General features: G+C 44.6%; 1 protein-coding gene across 1 annotated transcript; it reads left to right on the plus strand.

Moving 5' to 3' along the window:
• The first annotated feature begins 5,824 nt into the window (after positions 1 to 5,824).
• On the plus strand, positions 5,825 to 22,193 carry SNCG (synuclein gamma). The gene is made up of 5 exons (XM_027734623.2): positions 5,825 to 6,166; positions 11,190 to 11,231; positions 12,095 to 12,222; positions 20,603 to 20,686; positions 21,806 to 22,193. Exons 1-5 carry the CDS (start codon positions 6,046 to 6,048, stop codon positions 21,833 to 21,835), a joined length of 405 nt encoding a protein of 134 aa, XP_027590424.1. The 5' UTR covers positions 5,825 to 6,045; the 3' UTR covers positions 21,836 to 22,193.
• The last annotated feature ends 1,581 nt before the right edge of the window (positions 22,194 to 23,774 follow it).

The following is a 23,774-nucleotide window of genomic DNA, read 5'->3' on the forward strand; positions in this document are numbered from 1 at the left end:
GCTTATAACCTGAGCTGGGGTGAGATCCTGGTTTGCAAAAAAAGTGGGTTTGTGCCACAGGTATTGAAATTGTCCCACTCATGACCTACTTCCAAACCCTTTGGACTTGTCTTTCAACATATACCTTTCCACTTAGTCTTAACTCACCCACTAAATCTTTATTCTTCATGGATGTGATACCTCACAAGTGGTGGGGCAATGTTTCTCTGTCTTCCTGGCTCAGAACATCTGCTGCTCCTTCAGGTGCAAGAGCCTGTTCTCTATGCCTTTGTCATGGTGCTGCCCTGTGGGTGCAGCAGGCACAGATTTACAAGTTAATAATTTAGGGTGAGCAGTTCTGAAAGAAGTCAAAATATGGACATGACGGGATGATGTCTCTTTCCTCATGATGGGTGTTGCACAGGATGCTGCCATGAACCCATGGAAGGCATGAATTATTCAAAGGATCTTCCTTACTAGTTCAGGTTTTTGTTTAATAGCTGTTCTGATTTGGGGTATCTGAATAACATGTTCAGGTTGTACTCTTGGTTCATAACTTTGGACTCGCTGGCAGACTGAGCTGAAAGTTTTCTTGCTTTTACACCCATAGAAGAACATGTGTGAGGAGTGTGCCTACTCAGGAATTAGATTAACCACAACTTGACCTTTTTTTTTTTTTTTTGAGCTGGTGCCTCAGCATGGAATCAGGGAAAACAGTTTGTAACAATTTGCTCATTTCTTTCTGATGTGAGTCTCTTGTCGGAGGTACATTCTGGGTGAGAAAGGCAACTGTGCACCAACTAACATCAACAGATGTCTATCACTTTTCAGTGGCCTGGTTTAGTGTTGGTGTACCTTACACACATGGGTACTACTGCTGGAATGAAAGAAATAGGCGAGATAAATCAAATTTAAAACATAATTTGGAAAATTACTTGGAAATAAGTGTTACTCCAAAAGTATACTTGAAACCCTATCAGTGAGTGATGTGATGATAAATAATAATAGTGATGTGGAGATGTTTGGAGCTGCCCTGATACCTCTCAGAACAGCTATCCAAAAAGATATTGTCCCTCCACTCTTGCTACTAGTGACTTTTTTTTTCTGTGTCCTTATTTATGAAATACTTTTACCCCAGGTATTTCTGAGAAGTACTTCCTTAAAGTGTTCAAACTAGTCTTCAGACTTCAAACTAGTCTTTAAGGAGTTGGTATTGCCAGTTAGAGCAGATTGGTCAGAATGCCCTGGGATCTTGGTGGTAACTGTCAGGACTGCTTTTGCCTTGTCTGATAATTAAAGCTGTTTCTGTTAAACACAGCTCTTAACCCCCTCTGATGTTGCCCACCCCCAGAATTCAGTGTTCTGTTTGCAATTCCAGAATGAAGTTGTCAAATGCCGGCACCGTCTTCTGGGTAATCTGCTTAAGATGCAAAATCTCATCTTGGCCCTTTTCTGTTTGTTTAGAGTCAGAGCCCTGCAGCTACAGCTGGATAAGAGGTGGGTAACCACACAGTAAACAATGCCAAACTATACATTTGATAAGTGGCTTGTACGATAAATGGCTTGTACCTACTTGGAAAGCAAACACACTGGCTATTCCAGTCAGCATGTCTCTGGAGAAAGAGCCCTTAGAAATTTAATTTTCAATTTATAGGTTCAGATAATTTCGTTTATTTCTTTTGTATCTTTCCAGTTTCACTGCCTACTCTATAATGAGCTTAATTATAGACTTAAATTCCAAATCAGTGTACTTAAAAGGAAAAAAAAAAAGCTTGGAAAAAATGTTTTAATAAGCAAACATTGTTTTAGATTCATGTATCCCAGCTCCAAATCTCTGAAGCAGACTGAATAACTGAAAGGATTTATGTCTGGGAAGATGAGTAGGACAGTTTTGTTGATAGCTGCACAGCAAGGGGATAACTTCTCATTAGGCACTGGGGTTTAGATCTGGAAAACGCTGTCTCATCCCTTGCTTGCTGCTGGTGCACTCCCGTGTGTCTGCAGCTGCTCTGGGGCAGAGGAGCACAGGAGAGGAGTGTCAGGAGGGGGGCTGCTGGGCTAGGGAGCAATTCCTTTCCCTGGTCTGTCCATCCGAGGAAGAAGATGAATTTTTGTTGCCTATATTTTTAATAGTTTGCTCAGGAGCTGTCAGTGGTATTGAACAGCAGAGATCAGTCACAACAGGCTGCTGTACTGGCAGCTCTCTGCACGCTGTGGGTGCGCCTGAAAAATGGCTCATCCCTGGGCTATTCGTTCCCTGGCAGAGGAAATTAACTCATTAACTATGCAGACGTACATGCAGAGATTCAAGTCCTAAACTGTTTGCCAAGAGGATGTCAGACAACTGCCTGTTTTTGTTGGGGCATGAAAATGAATGATCTGAGACAGTTCTTTCTGCATTTTGAAGTTTTCATAAATTGAGAGAGGAAGGAGTTCTGTTTATGTAGAGCAAGGTTTGATCCTGTTAATGTTAATATTATTCTTCATGCAAAAACTTCCTGGACAAAGGATATTTACCAGCCACAAAAGCAGTCTGTCTTTCCCTTCCTTACTTGTCTTTCAAACAGCATCATACACCATTTAAATACTTCAATGGAATATGACCAAATCACACTCCTTTCATCCAGCAAAATGACTTTGTCAGCTGTTAGTCTCCAGCATGAGTTCATCCTTAAAGGACAGGGTTAAGGTTTTGTGTGTGGAGTAGCTTGCAACTGGGAAAACTCAAGAAGGAAGAGACACAAATTAAGCAAAATCCTGTTTTAATCTGTTGCAGACGCAAAAAGACGGTAGAGGACAGGGAACCTCGATTTCTGCTTTCCATTCTTTTCTCTCCCTTGCATCAGTGCTTTGGGGAATAGGTAGACTTGAATCAGAATTCTCTTGCCCACATTCCAGAATTGCTGGCAGGCGTTGCACAGACCTGCTCTCGGATACCTGCCATCAGCACCCGGAGAGAGGTGGAGGTGCGTGAGAGGTGGGGAACTGCTCCTTGCAGGGACCTTCAGAAAACTGGTGTAACACAGCCAGAGGCTCAATGGCCAAGCCTAAGCAGCCAGAATTCAGACTTTAAATGAACAGAAGCTGGATGGTTTGTCATTGCACAAGTCAAGACAAGGCTTTCTTTCGGTATTATGCAGAACAGTCACATGTTTTTGAGATACGAATTTGTTTGGAGTGATATGAGTTATAGTCAATAATAATAAAAATAAAGGGAACTTAATGTGTAGCTTAACTGGCATCTCCCCAGTGTCACAAGGCAGATAACAGAGAAAAAGAGGTTGCTGCCAAGTGAGATAGGAACTTAGGATCTCTGAATTGCCTGCTGGAGGACCTTCTCTTTAGCTGCTGATTATATGATCTGATGCAAGGGGCAAACTTACCAGGCACAAAATCTGGTTGCTTACCTTATCCCGTAGTTAGATCTACCTGAGCCAGGATTGGCAACAAACTGGGACTGAATCCTCTGCTTAGAGAGAAATAGGGTAATGCAGTTGCATTGAAGTGGCAAATGTTCAGGAGCCACTATGGATTCTTGCCCTATATAGATCATCTACGATGTTGTCTTGAGTCCAGAGTTTTCCTAAAAAGGTTTCAAGGTAAAACAATGCCTGTGCAAACTGCCTGCTTCCCTGGGAGGGATCCAACAGCATTTAAACGCCTCTTGTGAACCCTTTCTGAAGGTCATCGGGAGAGGAGAAGGCAGGAAAGGAGTTTCCCACTTGAGTATTGGCTAATTCAATCTGGTGATGATTCATGTTTCACATCCCAGGATGGCTTGATATTTCATGTGTTTGTTACCTTTTATAGCAATGCAAAATATGTAGAATTCAATTGTACAAATCACAGTGACAGAACAATAGCTGAACGAAATCAAAATACACTTCTCACCCAGCCTTATCAGCCTTGGCATTCTCAAGTAAAAATACCAGTAAAACCCATAACCATGGGAAGATCTGTGCTCTGCTTTAACGGTCTTTGAAAACCCGATGAAAAAGTAAATGGTCCCTGTAGCAATTCCCAAAGGCCGTAAATTCATTTTTTTACCAAATGTAGCTAAAACAAGAGTCCTGCCTGTGCCTGATGAAATCAATGGCAGTTTAGCAACTGGCTCCACGAGCAGCTTGGCTAAACCACTGCTTGTATGGCACAATAAGATGCAGATACCTTCAGTTTATGAGTACCCTGGCAGCAGAAACAAACACAGCCATGGCACCAGCCACCTAAGGGGAGTTTTGAAGGATGGTGAGAAAAGCCTTTTTTCACTTCTTCCTGCAACAATCTGCAACAGTGTGAGCTCCTATAATAATTGGTATGCTGTGCTGGCCTTCTTCTCAATCTTGCACTTTTTTTAATTAACAACTGATAAATTAGTTAGTGTGACAGAGATTTGGCTCCTCTACATTCAAATGGAAAATTTTTCTTCCATTTATAAGTACAGAGACTTAATTGTGAGAAAAAAATTAAGAAATCTATATATTATTTTCCAGATCAGCAGCTTTTCAATTGTTTCAGTACGGGGTAAAAAAACCCACTCCCAAAAACTGCAGAACTATTCTTAGTTCCACAGTAAGAACTCTGTTTGTGTACATGTCTGCATGTACACACAGATATGCCATTTTTTACTCAGACCTTTTTCTTTACTGTGTAGTCGTAGCCCATCTGAGACTTCCAGGCTGAAAACTTGTGGCAGCAGTGGCTTACAGAGCACTGCATTTCATGACATTACAGTGTGCTATCCTCTCATAATGCAGCTCAGGCTCTGAATTTCATATTCTGTTTGCCTGGTGAGGAGAAGCAGCCAAAGCGGGTCAGGGTTTGGGCTCAGAGGATGATGATTCATGGCTTCCGTAGTTTCACATATGGCACTATTAAAAATAAATTAATTAAAAATCACCTTGCTGCACCAGCAATTGCTTTCACAGGTGCTAGCACTGAATTTTGGTTTGCTAGTGGGACAGTAGCTGATTTGGGCCACTCAGGATCTACTTCAGAAAACAACTTAACTAGAGTTTAACTGCAAGCACATTAGGATATCCAGCTGTGATTAGTTATTGTGGGTTTGTATCTTTTCCTAGCTAGGCCTGGAGGCTGGATGGATCCTCTCTGCAAGCTGTAAGATTTGCCCAGTCAGTTCTGTGCTGGGTGTGTTCCTGCCCCGCTGTGCTCTGCAGCACAGGCCTCTGACTGTGAAACGTTGTCTGGCTGTGCGGCGGCAGAGCAGAGCTCTGTCTGCAGCAACTCAGAGAAACAAATAGGAAACAGGATTTCCCCCAACAGGCATCTGATTTTTCAGAAATGAACCGTTGTAATGGGATGTACAGCTGAGCAAAGCCCACAATTTATAGTGAATGCCTTCAGACTTGACAAACATGGCAAGTGGGACCTCTAGCTCCCTTCACCTGAGCCACCGAGCTGTAGCTGGTTCCTTTTTCTCTCAGTATTTACTAGAAATAATGTTGTCGTTACCATTTTGTGCAGGGTGGGTTCTGGTAACTGCCAGACCACAGAACTTTGACCCTGTTTGTTTGCCACATGTGGTAGCAGCTTTATATGCCCTCCACCCTCTAGGGACCCATGAGAGCTGTTGTTTGGCTCCTGCTGCAGCCTCGGGGAGATGCCCTTTCAGGAACTCAGCTCTCCAGATAAACAGTCTCCCTCTTCACATGAGAGCATCCTTGAGTGAGAGCATTGCAGTATATTTTAAAAGCTCTATCTGTCTGGAAATTTTCCAGTCAGTCCCTTACCTACTGCTGTCGTTGTCCTCCTCTCCCCCTCCCTTCTTAAAGCTTCCCAAGCAGATCCATATCATTAATATTTCAGTATCAGCTGCACACAGGCATTGGCTACACTGCAGCACACTTCATCAATAAGAGCCAGCGAGGGCTGTGAGGTCTGCCACACTGCCTTCATCCAGCGGAGGAGTGAGAGCAAAGGCAGAGCCTGGCAGAGAAACAGAGTATCTGCCGAGGGTAAGGCTGCAGTTCGCAGTCCCAGCCTTGAGGTGCTTTTCGCTGCTGTCCCTCGTTCTGATCATCCCAGATAATACCTTAACAAGCAACAAGAATGGATGTCTTTAAGAAAGGTTTCTCCATCGCTAAAGAAGGTGTGGTGGCTGCTGCAGAAAAGACCAAGCAGGGAGTGACAGAGGCTGCGGAGAAGACTAAAGAAGGGGTAATGTATGTAGGTAAGAGAGAACTAGTTTGAATCTACATTTGAGCATGAACAGCTGCATAGATTGTCTCTGAGAAAGTCTGGGGAAATTATATTGTGTCTGGAGCTCGGGAATGAATAGCAAGGAGATCTGGATAACATCCTCAGCTCTACACAGAGTTGCTTTGTAAACCTGGGGTGCCACAGCCTCCCCATGCCTCAGTTTCCCCAACTGTAAATTAGACATAGAAACGATCACTACTGTAGGGGAGGCAGAAGGAATGTAATGTTGAGGAGCAGATGCTCAGGTGTAAGGTTTCTGTTAGACCAGTCACTGATTGTTTGCAGGGTGAGTCAGACACTCTCCAAGCATCTGAGCCCTGCTGGTCTCCACCTCACCTCCACACTGAGACACGCTGAGGAGGTCCCTGAGAGGAGCCAGCAGTGTTAGTAAGAGAGGATTACAGGATGCATCTGTTTCCCCATAAACAAACTGTTTTATCCTGAAATCCTTCTCTTGTTCACCAACTTATTTCATTGCCCATGCACACATTAATCTTACTTTACAAGAGACGCCCAAATTCCTTTTGCCCAAAGAATAGGATCTGGGAAACAGCACGCCTGATGTCCTGTCTGGAGACCTCTCTCACAGTTAATGGGCTGTTTCAGAAACCTCTCCTTTCAAGGTCACCCTCGAAACCCACTATCTTCACTATCTAGCAAATGCAATTATATGGCTGGATGGTCAGATATTCCAGATAATACAAAATCTACAGAGTCTTAGGTTCCCAAGACTGATTACCTTGCTGCTGATTACTGTGTTTCACACAGCTTTTTCATTTTTGCTAGATGTGGGAAAGAGGGTTTATTTTAGTCGGAAAGTTTATATGCACATTCTTCCTGCTATCATACTGCAACATCCACAGCTATACTTAGCTACTGTATTTAAAACAGCTCTATTGCAAATAGCTACAGACATATATTTGTACATTATAAATGAATATAAAATTTGTATGTAGCAGGTGTGGTAATGTCTTCATCCTGAATTTTTAAATACTTAACTATTGGCATGCTGAAAATGAATGGATGTAAAAGTTCACATTTCAATTTGAAGCTGACTCACAAGAAAAAAGGTAAGCAGCGTCGCTATAAACAAACTAACTACAGTAACTGAAAAACCAGCCAGTGAAATGTCACGTATGGATGTCACATTGTGGCATCACTACTGCTCCACCTGCTTCCAGATTTGAGTCATGTCAGGGTTATTCAGAGTTTTTATACATAATTCCTCACATCTCTGTTCAGTCACGTTTTACACCTCCATACTGTGACCTGCTTTTCAGGTACAGAGTCTCTTTATGAGATTCTAACCTTTCAATAAAGTTTTCTCTAAGCCTAAAACTAAAAAGCCTTAAAACCTTAATCTCTGAATGAGAATCAGATAAGGATCAAGGTGAAAATTAAGTGCTTTCTCCTTTTATTGGTTTGGTTTGGTTTGTTGGTATAGTGCCAGTTCCTGCCCTGCCATGCACTGCACAGGGCTTTGCCTTGGGCTGATTCAGTTCCTGTTGCACACTAGGGGAAGCTCAGCCCTTTGGGGAAAATTCAGTCTTTCACAGGCAGGAAAAGTCAAGGCCAGATGCTGATTAGCTCAGAAAATCAGGTTTTTTAATAACCAGGGAAGGTGGAGGCATGGTATATCTGTTAAAACTGGAATGTTGTTCATGCTGCCTTTTATCACTCTGTGCCATGTGAAGGGTAAATCACAGACCTGAACTGTTCTTTCCCTGCTCCTTCCTTTGCAGAGCCCTATCCCAGCAGCTTCATCTAGAGCATAGGTGTCAAAACTTGAATTTTTGGATGCTAGGAGAAAACAATACTGCATCAAACCTTGAGGGTCTTTTCAGAACATCAGGAAAGGGAGGAAAATCCCCATAGCCTAGGATGGATGAAGTGGATCCCTGACTTTTATTCAGGTTTGTGCTAACTCATTGTTGACTCTCCAAGGAGGATTCCAGGTGTCTGGGCACAACCCCCACATCTGGTGAGTCACTTGCTGCTGCCTAGGGGAAGAAAAACAATGCTCGTTCAGAGGCACCTGCCTGGAGCAAACAGTATCACTGGGGCACTGTGGCCAGCTTGTCCCTCCCTCTGGTCCAAGCAGGTTCAGGTTCCACGAGCCGTGGCAGAGAGGAGATGCCTCCCTCCTGTGCTGGCACTGCAATGCGGTTACAGCCGGGCCGGCCCGAGGTGCTGCCATCGCCGGGGCAGTCAGGGCGTGGGGTGCTCCTGCCCCTCCCTGTGGCTTCCTGAACAGGCAGGGTAGAGAAGAGGGGGCATGAAAAGAGGAGAAATCCTGTAGCGTGGGTCACCTTTGCGCTTAGCAGAATCACAGACTGCTCTGCAACTTGTGACAGCCTCTGGGTACACCTAAGTGGCAGGGGATCCCTCACAGTTAGTGGGGATCCAGCAGCTGTCTTTTTTTGTTTGGTTTAAAAAGGGGGATAAATGATGCTGCAGTTAATAAATGAATTTAATGCAAAGCTGCATCAGAGTATTGAGTATAAGGTCATTAGTACTGCTTAATGCTATAATTCAGTAAGCCTCAACAAAGAAGGCACTTCTAGTTTTCCAGAAAGATTTTCGACCGTGTGTGTCACAGAAAGCCCCAACGCACCAAACTCTACTTAAACCAAGTGACTCCTGCAGGACTTAACGCCCATCATAATATCCCTTTCTACTCTAAACCTTCTCCCACCACCTCAGTCCCACCCTTGTCGTACCAAAGCTCTTACAGATGACTCACAGCACTCAGAAGAGGCAGGATGCATGAACTTTTAATTCTGTGTACAGAAGCCGCAGGCAAGGGCTAATGAGCGAAATGAGATTGAGCATCAGGTGATTGCTTTCTGATTCAACAGATGCGGGTTGCTGGCAGGAGTGTGCGCCGGAAGGTCAGGTTTCATGCGGTGCATAATGGATGTGAGCCTGAGTCATCGGGTGTGGCCGGGCCGGGAACGTGAGGCGAGCTCTCCCCGGGCTGCAGCGGGGACTCTTCCCAATGACACTGCTTCTGTGGCAAAATGGATTCGGATGTTTTTCTTCTGTCTGCAGCCCTCCTTTCTGGAACTGTTTTTGATCAGCAGATATAGCCCCCAACCACTCCCCTCCCCCTGTGAAAGAATTGAGCCCCGATAGTCACCTTAAAAGTCTGGTAAAAAATATATAGAAGACAGAAGTCTCACTGAGAGTGTTTACTGCACAACTGAAACACATAGAAGTCTAGTACAGCAAATCATCCACTTTGCTTACCTATCAACTGTTCTTTGACCAAAAAACAACAAAAAAGGGCTGTGCTTGAACATCTGTGTCTGACATGAGACAATCTTTTGTGTCAGATTAGCATTGTGGCAGTGTTTCATAGAAGCACTGGGAGGGAAAACAGAGCACGATGGTGTCTGAATTGAACAGTGTGTTTGGCCCACTCAGGAGCTCACATTCATGGCTTGAGACTCGCACTTGCTCTGCTCGCTGCTGTGCTTCTGCTCACATTTGTGAATCACGGGCATCATTATTAAATCCAGCTCACAGCAGTGCACGTGTATCACGTGCACCACTAGGAACAGCAGTTTACAGCACTAACGAGTATAATAAAGTACAAAGATTTCATCTCTTCAGTTTTAACACAGTTCAGGAGGGTGGAGTGAAATGTTGAGGGCATATTGTAGCTGAACAGTTTTGTTCTGCCCCGGGCGACAATTACAACCACCAAAATAAATCAACAATTGAGAATAACATCCAATAATACGTAACATGTGTCAGGCAGAACAGAGCTGGGCTGGATCTGTTGTTATCAGGGCACTGCACCTGTTTCACTTCTCAGGCTGCTAATGAGAACGAGCTGTGGTTTGTAGCTGGTTTCTCCCACCACACCCGTGGATGCTGCACTTCCATGGAGTCAAAGATCTGCCTGGTTCTCTATTTTTATCATTTTGATGGTTGGCCATACAAATCCTTTTGCTGTATCAGTATGGGAAATTTGAAGAGAGCCTGCTTAGGTGCAGATAATTTACAAAATACAGTAAAGTGAGACCAGTGGAATGTTTTGGCATTGTTCTTTTAAATTGCAACAGCGATAAATTTAATCCTTTATTTTTTCAATGTGTAAAGCACATAGTTACTGTGGGGGCTGCCCATCTACCATATGATTTAGCTTATCTGCTGCAGTAAAAAGGTAGAAGGGATATATAGCTGGTCACTTGACGTGTGGAGGAAAATCACAGAGATTAATTATTCCTTAGGGCTATTTGTGTTGCAAACTGAATGCCTTCACATCCTGTTAGCTTTTCTGCCTTGAGAACAGCGAGATAAATTACAATGTAAGTATACATATGGTGTACTTTCATAATTTGAGATAAAACCATCTGCATTCTGTGTATCACTGTGAGCAGGCACTTACAGCCTAAGCTGAGGCACCAAAATGGGAATCTAGTTAGTAGGTATGTAGTAGGTGGGTGGTTGTTCTGTAAATTCAGCTTTAAGATTCTCAAGTCTTTACCTGTGATATAGAATGAGATTTTAAATGACTGCTGCAGCCAAGGATTCTGCTGAAAGGTAGGAGAGAGTCACAGATGTGACTCCTTGTCTTGCAAGACTGAAGTAGGTGAGATTTTACCGGGTGATTTAATATACAGTCATTTTTACAATTAGCTTAACATTGACTTACCACTATTTAACTGTTCTTTTAATTTTGGAAATATTCCAGGGACGATTTTTCATAGTTCAGCATGATATAGTCAAAATTTTTCAGGTCTAGGCATCTCCAGAGAATTTGTTGTTGAAGTTCTCCAACCCTCAGTACAAAGGTACTTATTGACTTTATTGGGGAGGGAAGCTGGTCCCCTTTTCTGGCTCTACAAATGGCTTGTGTCTGAGCAGGAGGTACCAGCAGCACTCTAGCTCCCTACTGCACTTTGTAAGAACGAAAAGCCGTACGTGTCCAGAAACCACAGGTTTCTTAGCCAGGTAGCACTGATGGACTGTGTTTCCTTTCACAGGCACCAAAACCAAGGAAGGCGTGGTGCAAAGTGTGACCTCAGGTAAGAGCACAGCCCTGAGAGGGATGTGGGAACCTGTGATGGTTTGTCAAATGGGAGGTCTGTGGGGGACACCACTGACATGTGTGACCTTCCAGGTGATGAATGGAGGATGCTTGCCAGGAGCAATGGTTCAGGGTCTGGCATTTGCAGTGGACACAGATGGGAGAAAATATTTGATCAGTAGAGCAGGTCAAAAAATCTAATGAAGGTTACTTGGCAGACTGGGATGAGTCACAGCAATTTAGACTTTTCACAATGTCAAGTGTGCTGCCCGGCATGAAGAGAGGATTTGCTTCCATCAGTTCCTGTTGGGCCAAAACTGTGGTCTTTGGGAGACTCCTGTCAGGCAGTCACAGAATCAAGGACCCAGAGGGTTCCTTCTAGGACCCAAGCTCCAAGGCAGAGCAGCCATGTGGACTGCCTTGAAGGGAGATAAATGGATCCTTTCCCTGGAGAATTTCATAATGATTACTTTTTTCTACCCAGGAGTATTAAATCAAACAGAAGGTACCCAGGAAGAGGTCATGCAGAGTCTGCAATGCAAAATACCTTATTTGCACTATTGTCTCTTAGTATTTGACGGTGAATTTTTCATTCTGACAGTGAATTTTTCATTCTGCAGTTTCCCACAATGACTGACAGGCTGCAGTGCTGCCCTCTGAACAGCATTTTGAGTCAGACAAAAACCCTCACATACATAATGTAAATTCAGACGTGATCTCATCTAAAAAAATCCAAACAAGGACTGTACAAGGGCCAATTTCTTCTTTTACCTCAGTGCATTCATGTTACTGTCCCGGGGAATTTGGCAGCCTTTTGGCAGTGTCTAGCTCACTGACTTTCTGCTTTTGTTAAAACCCCAGTTGCTGAGAAGACCAAAGAGCAGGCCAATGTGGTGGGAGAGGCTGTAGTAGCCAGCGTGAACACAGTGGCAAACAAAACTGTAGAAGGAGCAGAGACCATCGCAGCCACCACAGGAGCTGTAAAAAAGGTATGTTTGTTTCTTCAGTGGTGTGCAGGATGGAAGAGTCACCTTTGGATTACACTTAAAATACCTTCAAACATTTACAGGTGATGGTTTTACTTATGTAATGAAAGGTTTGCAGCAATATCTGCTTTTGTATAACACTTATCCTATAATGTGTAATATAGTCACAGAATCATTTAGTTTGGAAGGGACTACTTGAGATCATCTAGTCCAACCTCCTTAGGGTCAATGAGAGAGGACTCTGTACAGCTGAATTTTTAATATCTCCACAGATGGAGACTCCTCAACACCCCTGAACAACCAGTACCAGTGTTTGACCACCCTCACAGGAAGAGAGAGAAAAAACAGAGTGTTTTCCTCTGTTCAGATGGACACTTTAATCAATTTGTGCCCATTGCCTCTTGTCCCATCAGTGGGCACTGCTGGCAAGAGTCTTTAATTTTCTTATGAATGTAGAAAAACATTTTTCCCCAGGAACTTGAGCAGAAATGCAGCTGGGCTGCAGTGAGCACCTGGATGGAGTCAGAGCTCTGGGATGTGCAGGGTGGGAAGGCACAGGAGCTCAGCACTTGCCCTCACACCTGTGCCACGCTGGTGGGACACACAGCCTCGGCCCCGGCAGCTCCGGAGGCAGCAGAGGGCAGCAGCAATTCAGGCACAGCCCGGTCCCGGCAGAGCGCCTGACCCTGCTGCCCTGCTTCCTGCTGGTTTGGGCAACATCCAGGCACTTATTGATAAAGGCCGTGTGATCCAAATTGTGCACGGATTAAGCCAGATTCAGACAAGGCATCTTCTGTCCTCCAGCTTAATTTGGCACTTGGACTGCTTCAAGTGAGGGGATTAAGGGGCATGTGAAGGAGCAGAACAGTTCCCTAGATGAAGGCAGTGTTGACCATTAGAGAAGATGCTTTCCCCGGGTGGTAACAAACAGCAACCATTTGTACAGCACGAGGCTAATACTTGGCAGCTCTTTGGTAAGCCCAGCTCTTTCCCCTCTTCAGAGGGCTGTGATCACTGCTGTTGACAGCCACATGAGCTAGATGAGTCACAACAAACCCAAACCCTGAATCAAAGCAAAGCCAGGCTGGCCAAAATTGTTTTAATTGTTCAGATAGTCGGCTGATTAATTTCCTGACCCGCACGTAAACACATTGTGATGTGAAACAAAACTTCTACACAGCATATAAATCCTGGGAGAATAGCCTAACAAAAGAGGGGAACAGCAGCTACGAGTGACGCAAAATGTCCTCCTGCAAGCATGTGAAAAGGGCAGATACAGGAGTTCTGCTAAGCCCTTGGGATAAGATTAATCTCTATTCCCACAGCATTTGGGCTGTAGGAGCAAACAGTGATTCCTAATTCCATGGGGCCAGAATACCCCCTTCAACCTTTCAGCTGACCTGGTGCAGGGTGATTGACCCAGGAGAGTGAGGAATTTGCTGACTGTAGGAATCCATCCTGCAGGTACTGGACTGTCTTCCCTCTAGCAAGGACTGAGCAGCAGCAATCTTGTTCCCCTTTCCTCCGAAGTGAGAGCCCCACCTCAAAGACTGACAACTACAGTTTACAGCTGATTTCAGAGTTCAAATCAGTCAATGTTATCTGTTTCCATCTTTGTGAACGTAGTCCCTCAGAAAATCAGTGATCCCTTCACCCTAGTAGAGGTTCTGGCTTATGCAGACTGCAGGCAATATACAGAGCTGTGAGGTTTTGGAGGGTTAAAGCATTAAGCATCTGAACTGTCATTTTGGCATCTTCCATTGATTGGAGTGCTGATTTGACTGCTTAGAGTTAAAATGGAGATCATTCAAGAAATAAAAAGTTAGGATGTGTCACATGCCAAAGGGCAGACTAAATGGAACCAGGAGACTGCTTTGGACACAGCATCGTGGTGTCATGCCAAACAGCAGAGGTGGGCAGCAGAATGAAAACAGGAGGAAAAAAACAAGACAAAGTCACAGGAGAAAGGAATTCAGGAAAAAATGTTTGTTTCTGTGAAAGAGGGATCATCTATTCTACTGGTTTAGCTCAGCTTAGTAGTGCAAATCTTTTATTCATGCTCGCTCACCGTACTTTATCATAGAGCTAGACACGGAAGATTGAGCTCCGTGAGCAGACCGAGCACCTCCCAACTGCTAATGGTTAATTGCCTTGGAGCCAAAGCTGCTCCTGAGGGAGGACCCTGAAAGGAATATAAGGAGTTGTGCTGGGCTCTTGGGCACCGGCTGCTTTTTCTCCAGATCTGCTCCTATTGTGCTGCACAGTTTGCTAATGGAAATACATCCAGAGTCTGCCAAGAGCAGCACCAGGCACTATAATGCCTATGGGACACCCATTGAAGATACATTAAGAGTGATAAGTTAAAGCTTTTAGATATTTAAGCAGTGAATACCTACTGTTATCATCTTGCAATCCTGGAGTCATACACAAGGCTTTCAGCCCCTGAAGTTTGAGGGAGGCGTTATATCCAGTGCTGAGACTTCCATCCTGTCCTCCTCCTTTCTAATTGCACAGAGCAGTTGCTAATGCTTTATTTTGGTTTTCAGCTGTCTCCAGTGCTGTTCCCTGCTGACTTTATAGCGGGGTTGTTCAAAGTACCAGGGATCTGTGTGAATGCCTGGCACTGAGCAGTGCAGGAGACTGACTCGGGTCTGGGGGAGGCAAGTGGCCTAGGAGACGTGTCTCCAGCTGAGCTTTCCCACTATTAAATATCAATTATGGAGAGCTTGTTGACATTTAATCTGTGCATTTGACAGCTGGCATGGGTGGCAGGAGAGGGGAACTCTGAGGATTCTGAGTTAAGTTTTGCTCATGACAGCAGCCATGGGTTGGTTCAGTTCTGTGGGTGTATCACATGGTCACTTGGGTCATGGGGAAGAATTCAGCCTGCTATTGGATCATGGCAGGCACTGAAATGTGCACACCCATGGGGCAGTTGGCAACCTTCTACTCCTTGCTGTCCTTGGTGGGAGCACTCAGAGCCATTCAGAAGGAAATGAGGCTGGAGTAACTCTATGCCTGTGAGGGGGTGCCAAGTACCAGATGAGAACAACCTTACGTAGTGTTGGCATCGCCTGATAGGGCTTTGGCAGTGGCCTGGTCGCTGCTCACTGAGTACAGGAAAGTATCGACTGATTTGGGGGAGTTTTTAGGTATTAACTAAAAAATATGTAAGTTAAGAGATTATAAACTCGCCACAATTTTTCTGATCCACAAAGGAATGAAACCCATCAGTGATGTGTTCTGTCTGTGGCTCTGCACCCTTCCCCACCCCTGGGGTGGACATCAAGAGATTCCAGTGAGATAACCACCCACTACATGTCCCTGTCTTAGGAGAGGATTAGTTCTTCGTCTGCATGACGCAGCACAGAGCTTGCTGCAATGCAGACACCACGTGGCTGGGAACGAGGGCACGTACATACACTCACAAAATGTCCTTCAGGGAGTGGAACGATTTCCCCAGTATGATGCTTCCCTGCCCCCTCCGCCTAGATCTTCCCCTTAGATCTATTTGTCCTGTCAGTTTTCATGATTTAGCTGTCAGCTCATGACTCTGTCACTTTGAATTGGGTTTGATCCTTTTTTTGTTTCGCTCCATTAATTATTGGAGCAGTTGTCAGTTATGTGCATCCGCTGGGTGCGTTCGCTGGATCACAGCGTTTCCCCGTGCACCTGATCTCGTGTGCATGAGCCGCACCCAGGCCGGGGCTCATCGCTTTCATAACAACTGCACACTCTGGAGGTGAACGTTCGTGGTCTTGATTCTGTTCACTCACACCCTGCAACACCACCGAGGCCAAGGCAGTCGCACCGAAGGAATTGGAAGCAGAAACCGAGTGAGCTCCGTGTTCAAGTTAGTCTGGGCAGGGCAAGCGCCACTAGGAGAGAGCAACCAAGGGCATTTGAGAGGCCAAGGAGGGCAGAGCTGCTGAGCAAGAAGAGCAGGGAAATCAGCAGCTAAACTGCCTTACAATGAAGTAGAATAAATAGTTGCAACTCTTCCTCTTAGCATTCAAGCTTCTCTGTACTTGGTTGATGCAGTGATGCATCCCAGTAGTATCCGTCCACATCTGATGGAGCAGGAGAGACTACAAAAGCAGTGTGGAACAGGGTATTCTGCCTACAGGCACCTTTTTTTATGCTTCCTTCTCAGTCTCATTAGTGCATCCAGGCATATGTTTTCTCATGAAAAATAGCTGAGTTAGTGGCACTGGTGAAGCCTTAAAGTCTGCAAGACCATGTGTTTGCTCATGGCTCAAAGTTGTGCCTCAACAATCCTGTAGGATACATTGTTAAATATGTATTATTTCTATAAGCAGTCTCAGGAAAGTGCGAGAGTCTGGCTGTGAGCTGGATGAAAACAAAGCCACCCCAAGAGTCCATCTGGATTTGCGGGGTAAGACAGGGCTCCTGTGTGCCCATCTGTCTGTCCTGTTGGTAGGTCCACTCACTTTAGGCACGAGTTGACCTCTTAGAGCTGTCAGCATCACTCCAAGCACGTTCAGCCTGAAACCTATACAGCACAGCCTGTCCATAGGACCTGTCAGGTTGCTTGAGGATTTACGAGGGAGTGGAGTGGGGATACTGCCAAGTACTGTTGTGTTTGCTCCAACGCCCAAGGTCAAGAGCACTACAGGAGGCTGAACCTCTCTGCCTTATGCAACTGATGTCCCATTGAGGGCTGTTAAATTTGTAGCAGATGAGGCTGCCAGTGAACCTCTCTGGCTTTACAGCCTAATAATAATAATAATAATAATAATAATAATAATAATAATAATAATATAATGAACTCTTGCTCACCACTGAATTTTTTGAGATTCTAGTGAGTCATATGCCAGCATCCAATATTGGATTGCTTTCTCTGTTAATAAGGTTATTTTTGTCTGAATTTTTGGGAAAAGCAAAAAAGCCCTACGGGCTTATAACATAATATAGATAATAATATAAATTCCATTTTGTATATGGACTCAGAACATACAACTCAGTTGGTAAGCTGGAAAAGGGAATTTCATAGAACCTGAGGGGAAAAAAGAAATCTGAGAAATGAAATTATAATTAATTATTTTTCAATATTTCTGGGGCTTCAAATCAGTTTAAAAAAATATTAAAATATCTGAACCCGGGAGCCTATAGTACGGTCTATTTAAGATCTCAACATTACACAGGAATATCTTTATAAATGGCAGATCCTAATTTGTCAAGTTCTTCATTTGTGATAGCTGAACATGTACCTATGTTTCATAACCTTAGTTAAATATTGTTTTTTATATATATAAATCTTCTATAGTGTATATATTTTATATGGGAATGTATTTTTTATTCATAAAATATTTAAAAACTTGTATGATATTCCTTTAAGAAATTCTAAGGTCTTGTGTTTCACTTAACTGTTATGTTAAAGTCCTTAATTCTCTCTTCATTAGCAAAAAAGATTCAGCTTCTCCCCCAGAAATAGAAGAAAATAGCCCATAGCAAACTGATTTTTTTTTTCATTTAAAATACTTATTCTAAGGCAATGCATGACTTCTGAGGGGACAAAATCTTGTTTCACTTCAAGAGCAGGAGGACCATTACTAATTGCTTCATGGTTTCAACATGCCTCTCCCTTAGAAAATCTTGTCCCTTTTAATGAGCAGATGAACAGTGAAAGGAATGGCAAAACTCTTGCTGTCCCCCAGAGAAGGTGGATTTTCACCTTTGCTTTCTTGCCCAGCGTTGTGCTGTGGGTCAGTGCTATAGCTGGAGCTCATACCCGGGGATCTCTGGCTCTTCATCCAAAGTGAAGACCCCTCCATCACGTGGTCCTGCTCTGTTTTCCTGAGCAGTTACTGCAATCCTCAGCCAGCTAACACCCAGCTGAAGAATGCAGCCCTTCCTCATCTCAGGATCACTATTCTGGGCAGGGTGGGAAGTGCGTGAGAAAAAGGCTGTGAGGCGACATCCCTAACACAGCCTGACACCTCTTCATCCTGCAATTGTGCTGGTTCCTCCACCAAAGTTTAGAAATACCATCCAGAAACATGGTTGCTTCCCTTTCTAAAAATAGATGGTTGATTTTTATCCTTCTGGAGCAGAGTCTTGGCAAGGAGAGCACGATTTAAGGGATATAACAGGCAGCACAATAGCTGAACAGGGATTCTTCAGCCCATCCGTTGCTCTTGGATGCAGTGTCCTGAGCGTGGTCCTGAGGAAGGTATCCCTTTTCCATGACTCTTTCCACATCTACCACAGCTGAACTCCCTGCCCACAAGAACAGGAGGTGGTTGTACCCTGCAGAAAGACAGAGTGCACCTCACCTCTCCTCGTGTTCCTGTGAGCTGTCCTGCAGTGTTCCCAGCGCAGCTCAGCACCTTCGGCAGTCGCCTTTGATTGACCTTCACGATTTCACATGGCAGCTGGTAACTCCACCTGCAAAACTCCTATGAGACACTTGCTGTTGCAGCTACTGTGAGCAGCTTGCATTGCAGATTTCTTTCCACCTAACAGCCAAAAAACCTGCTTGTAAAGCTTGAACATACAATTTGAGGCTATTTTTACCCGCTTTGGCCTAATTTGTGCTGTTGAGTTATAAGGCGTAGTCCTTTTTATATGCATCTGAAGTCTTTTCAAGCCACAGGCTGGATCCTGAGGCTGGATCCTGAGGCTGGATGAGCCTCCATAAATTCAGAGCAGTGAGCTGTTTGCTGACTGCAGGGTAGTTGCATTTCTGAAAGGCTGTGGCTGAGTGGCTCCATCAGAGCAGTGGCCTCTCCACAACAGCCGCGATCCCTGCTGTGCTGGGAGAAACTGTCTTCCATGATGTGCACAATTTGATGTCATTGAGTTACCTGGGCTTACTTAAAACAGCTCAGGCCAACAATGCAGTGCAAATTAAGGGTGTGTTCCTTGGGAAAAGGTGGTCACACTGTGCTTCTCATCTGGAGACACCCCAGTACGTGGTGCTCTCCATAAACAAACTAATCAACTCTAGTCTCAGCAGGGAGACAAAGGGAATGCCTGCAGCTGTGACAGACATCAGTACTGGGCTGCAGCTCATATTTTGGCTGTTTTCTGGTTTTGGTGAATTGATCCCTTGGTAGCTTATATGGAGAGCAGAAAGCCTATAGGTAGGACAAGCAGGTTGCAGTGCTTCCATCTCCTGGCTCCCCTTCCTGCCACAAAAAGACCTGAAGTCCAATTTCCAACTTAAATTTTCATGGGCTCCACCTTATATCTATATAACTCTGTGTATTTTTCCCTTTTTATTTTGTATCCCCTCTTCTTCCATGATTCAGTCCCAAAAGCAGCAGGAGTGCTCTCCTACTGATAAGAACACTTATGACTTAACAGGAAAATAAAGACACGTGTCAAAATTAAGAGTGGAGTTCCCCAAACACAAGGGAGCATGAAGTTCTGTTTACAGGAGGCTTGGCAGGGACATTTGATCTGTACTGCATCAACAGCAGCACCAGGGAAAGTGGTGACCCTGTGTTTCAAAATGTTAAAATTCAAATGATAACTCTGTCCTCCATGCAAAATTGACTTTCCCTTTACATAATATGTGTGTCTCTGGTTCCCTCTGTGTTAGCCCTGACTTCACCTGGGAAAAGAATAATTCAGGGAAACTGCTGGGCATGTGTGCTCAAAGGGGACAGAGAAGCTTAGTAATTTTGAGTTGCCTGGTTATTTGGGGCTGGGCTATAGAAGTCCTGCTATTTCTGCTTCCTCCTGCTCTCACTGACTGATTCCACACAGGGGCATTTGTTCTTTCTGTCCAATACAGTCAGGGTTTTGTCTTCTCTGGCTAAATTGTGCTTAAAGTAACTGCCTGGTAATACAACCTTTTCTCTTGCTTTTGGGCTAGAAAGGAAGCTGAAAGATGCAGGCAAGTAGCTAAAAGAGCCAAAAATGCTTATGTAGCTACTTGGACTCAAACACAAAACCTTTGATAATGACACTTTATCTGAAGCATGACATTAACACCACCACAGTACTGCTGTATCTTAAATTAGTTTTAGTCTATGCAATAAGTGCTTAGGGTAAGTAAGATAATGTGGGGAAAGGCTTGGTGTAGTCTTATTGTAGGTAAATTTATTTGTTCCTCCCAAATTTCTTCACGCTGAAAGAGTCAAAACTCTGGTCTCAGCAACAGAAAAAGAACTGATTTTCTGTATGAAAAAGACCCTAAACCAGGTGGTAGGAAAATGAATTGCTTTCTCACAGATATCTGCTCCAACGAGCTGCACAGCAAAAGTGCATTTCAAGCAATATTAAAGCTGGTGTTTTATTTGGGTGCGTAATGCTCAATCACTGTCGCACAGTCTGCTCGAATGGTCTGTCTAAGATCAGGGCGATGACTCTGCATGTGGCAGCAAGGACAAACATTTTGCTTGTGACTTGGCAGGAGGACCTGGCAGCGCCGCAGCCGCCGGAGCAGCCCCGGGTGGCCGGAGAGGGGGCCCCGGCGCCAGGCACAGGCGGTGCAGAGGTAAGGGGGTGCCAGGGCCCTGCCTGACACGGCCCACACCCTCTGGGGGCCACACACGGGCTCTTTCTGGGTTACTGCTTCCCCCCTCCCCGGGAGAATTCCCATTTGCACCCTGTGGTTGTAGATCTGCCATGTGAGGTTCCCATCAGTATTCCCACTTTCCTGAGTTATTTGACAAAAACCTGAGCTCATCAGTTCTCGCTTTTGCCACTTCCTTTTTTGGGGGGGACCAACAATTTTCTATTAGAGACAGACTAGACAGAGTGTAAACTGCTGCTTGATGTGGGCTGATTTTGTGGGTGCACATATAATAGTTAATGCTTTCTTTTGGTTTTGTCACCACATGAAACAGCTTTTTCCTGGTTGCAGCCATGCTTTAGAAGAGCTTTAGATAAAAAGTTAGATTTTTCTATAGATTTTTCTGCATTTAAATTAGCTCTTTTAATTTTTGATCTGTTCTACCTGCAATGTCCTTTTGAATCCCTGGGTCAGATGTCAGTCTTTGGGCCACTTTCAGCTCTCGAACAAGAATAACTTATTGTCCAACAAGGATGCTTTAAAGGGGCAAATACTTCTCACACAGTATTTCCTTTATGGTTTCAGTCCTAAGGCCTTTGTCTGCCCACTCCACAGGTACTGCATGTACCCAAACCCCACATTTTTCAGCTTTTCCAAAGCTCAGACTGTTTTTGTGGTCTCAACTTGCACCTACCACTCTCTGCCAGCCATCAGCCCTGCTGCCAGTCCCCGAAATGAGCCCCACTAATGTGACTGACTCCATGGCTGCACCAGTGCTCATGTCAGGCTGCAGGAGCAGACCCAGCAGCAGAAAGCAGGACACACCTGCTGGTGGCAGCCCGGCCCCACATTAGCTCGACTTCCACCATCTGTGAACTCACACCCTCATTTTCCCTGGAGGTCAGTGGGAGTGTGTCTGGTTTCCAGAAGGAATGGATATTTCATTTATTTTCTCTGCCACTTATGGTCCTCATTGTTTTGTAGCTGTTTATGATATTTTTTTTTGTGGTGACTGTTAGCATTGATTTTTCTCTTAATTTTATTTATATATGTTTTCCACTGGAAATATTTAACTGTTTTCCTATCTCTCTCCTCTCGCAGGGTGAAATTGAAGGCGATCCATCAAGTTAGGGAATCCTAGGTCAGAAGAGACCATTCCAAGAGCATACATGGAAATATTAGCTGACACTACAACAGGAAAATCCCACTGTCCATAGACTAACTACATTCAGCTCTGTAGTCTTTCACTTGCCTCAAAAAGAGTTGTACAATATATGTAAGCCAGACTCCTCTGATTGTAAGTAAAGTGCAGGTGTGTACCAGGGGGTCTGTCCTTCCACACCTCCCTCCTGGCTTCCCGACCCACTTGCTTTGCATCTTTTGGTTGGACTCACTCGTCTGTGTGTCACGTCCATCTGCACTGGCACTTGGGATCTCTAGGTATTGTGGAAATATTTTTTTTTAACTAATAAAAAAGTGTTTGAACACATTTTTTGTTTTGTCAGTTTTATTTGCACGTTTAGATGTGGATGCTTCCAAACTGATGCACTCTTCCTGTAAAAGTGCAGTATCAAGATACAAGGATCTCAAAACTATAAGGGCCTTAAAAAGATGGAGAATTGTGAAAAATTGTATTGCTGAAGTCAGTACTGTAGGTAGGCCAACTTCCAGTCTTTCAGGGCTGAGAAGCAGATATTTCACTATTTAAATACTTGCCATGTTTAAGGTGCGGGGGGGAATACTGGACAAGAGGAGGCTTTTTAAAGGAATGTGAAAGCGATGTTGAGCTCAATTTATTCTGCTTACTGCAGAGCTTGAAAACTATGCTGACATCTGGGTGCAACAAGCTGCTAGAAGGTAATTACAAAATGTGATGGGTACCAGCTGACCTGTGAGATCAGAACTGCATTACTGCTGGCAGGGGCAGGGAGGCTGTGCAATGCATCAGTGTGAGAGCAGCTGCCAAAGGAGAATCTACTGGTGCACCACAAACACAGGGCTGGTATCTGTTACAGCAATCTGCAGGTTAAGCTACGGAGTGAGAGCAGCAGAGACTTTCCTTGTTAAAGACGTAGAGAACAGGAAAATGTTGCTACAAAGCTCATTGCTGTAAATCGTGAGGATGAGTTTAAAGCACATCAGTAGGTATGGGTCTAAAAGTGGGTTCTTTTATTTACCTACAGATAGAACACCTACGAATCCAGGAGAAGACAGTGTAAACTGTTGAGATTTAAACTGCTTCAAAATCAGATCATTACTCCTCATTAAGCTGCATTATGATGATGACTGTGGAAGATATTACAGGAGAGACTTGCTGTAGTATGGAAGGATCTGGCAAGTGTACTAGCAGCCTCTCTCATGCATTAATACATGTAAGGCATTGCATTGCAGAGAACACGGGATTTCCATCCGAGGGGGTGTTTGATCTCAACACTGAAAGGGAACAGAAGAGCCCTAGCAGAGGTAACAAGACCCCTCAAAGGAAACTACATCTGATATGTGTATGCTCTTTTCTGATGTCCTGCAAAACATCTGCCAATTAAACAGAATAACCAAAATTGAGGCCAAGGTAAGAGGGCTTAAAGAGATACTCATGCCCAGCAGCAGGAGGCTGGAGTCTGTTGTTAGTGCTCGCTAGAGAGAGACAGAAAAAGGAAAAACCCTTTACTCCAAAGCTTTGCTTTATGGAGGTACAAAAAAAAAAGTGTTTTGCCAACCAGGGGGAAAAAGCTGGTGAGTGCCTTCACCAGCTACAGCATGTGTGGGGAGCAGGAGTGGGTAGCAGCTGGGCTGGGCTGTAGCTCAAAGGAGGAGTAAGCTGCTCCCCAAATGCCCATCTCTCAAGCGGGCTCCACCTCTGTTCCAAGGGCTTAAACCAGGAGAGACCAATAATTGCTGAGCTTAGAGGGCTAGGACACTGCTCTGCCATACTGAGCTCCGTAGCTGCTTGGGAGTGTGTGAGCACTGCCCTGTGCCTGGGCTGGACAGGCACTTCCCTGCAGTAGCCCCTGCCCAGGCCTGGTCTAGTCCTTTTGCAGAGCCCAGAGGAGTGTTTATGCACCTTGCACAG

Source organism: Pipra filicauda, unplaced genomic scaffold (assembly GCF_003945595.2).
Source record: "Pipra filicauda isolate LSUMZ 115617 unplaced genomic scaffold, ASM394559v2 scaffold214_size1419223_pilon, whole genome shotgun sequence".
NCBI classification, from domain to species: Eukaryota; Metazoa; Chordata; class Aves; order Passeriformes; family Pipridae; genus Pipra; species Pipra filicauda.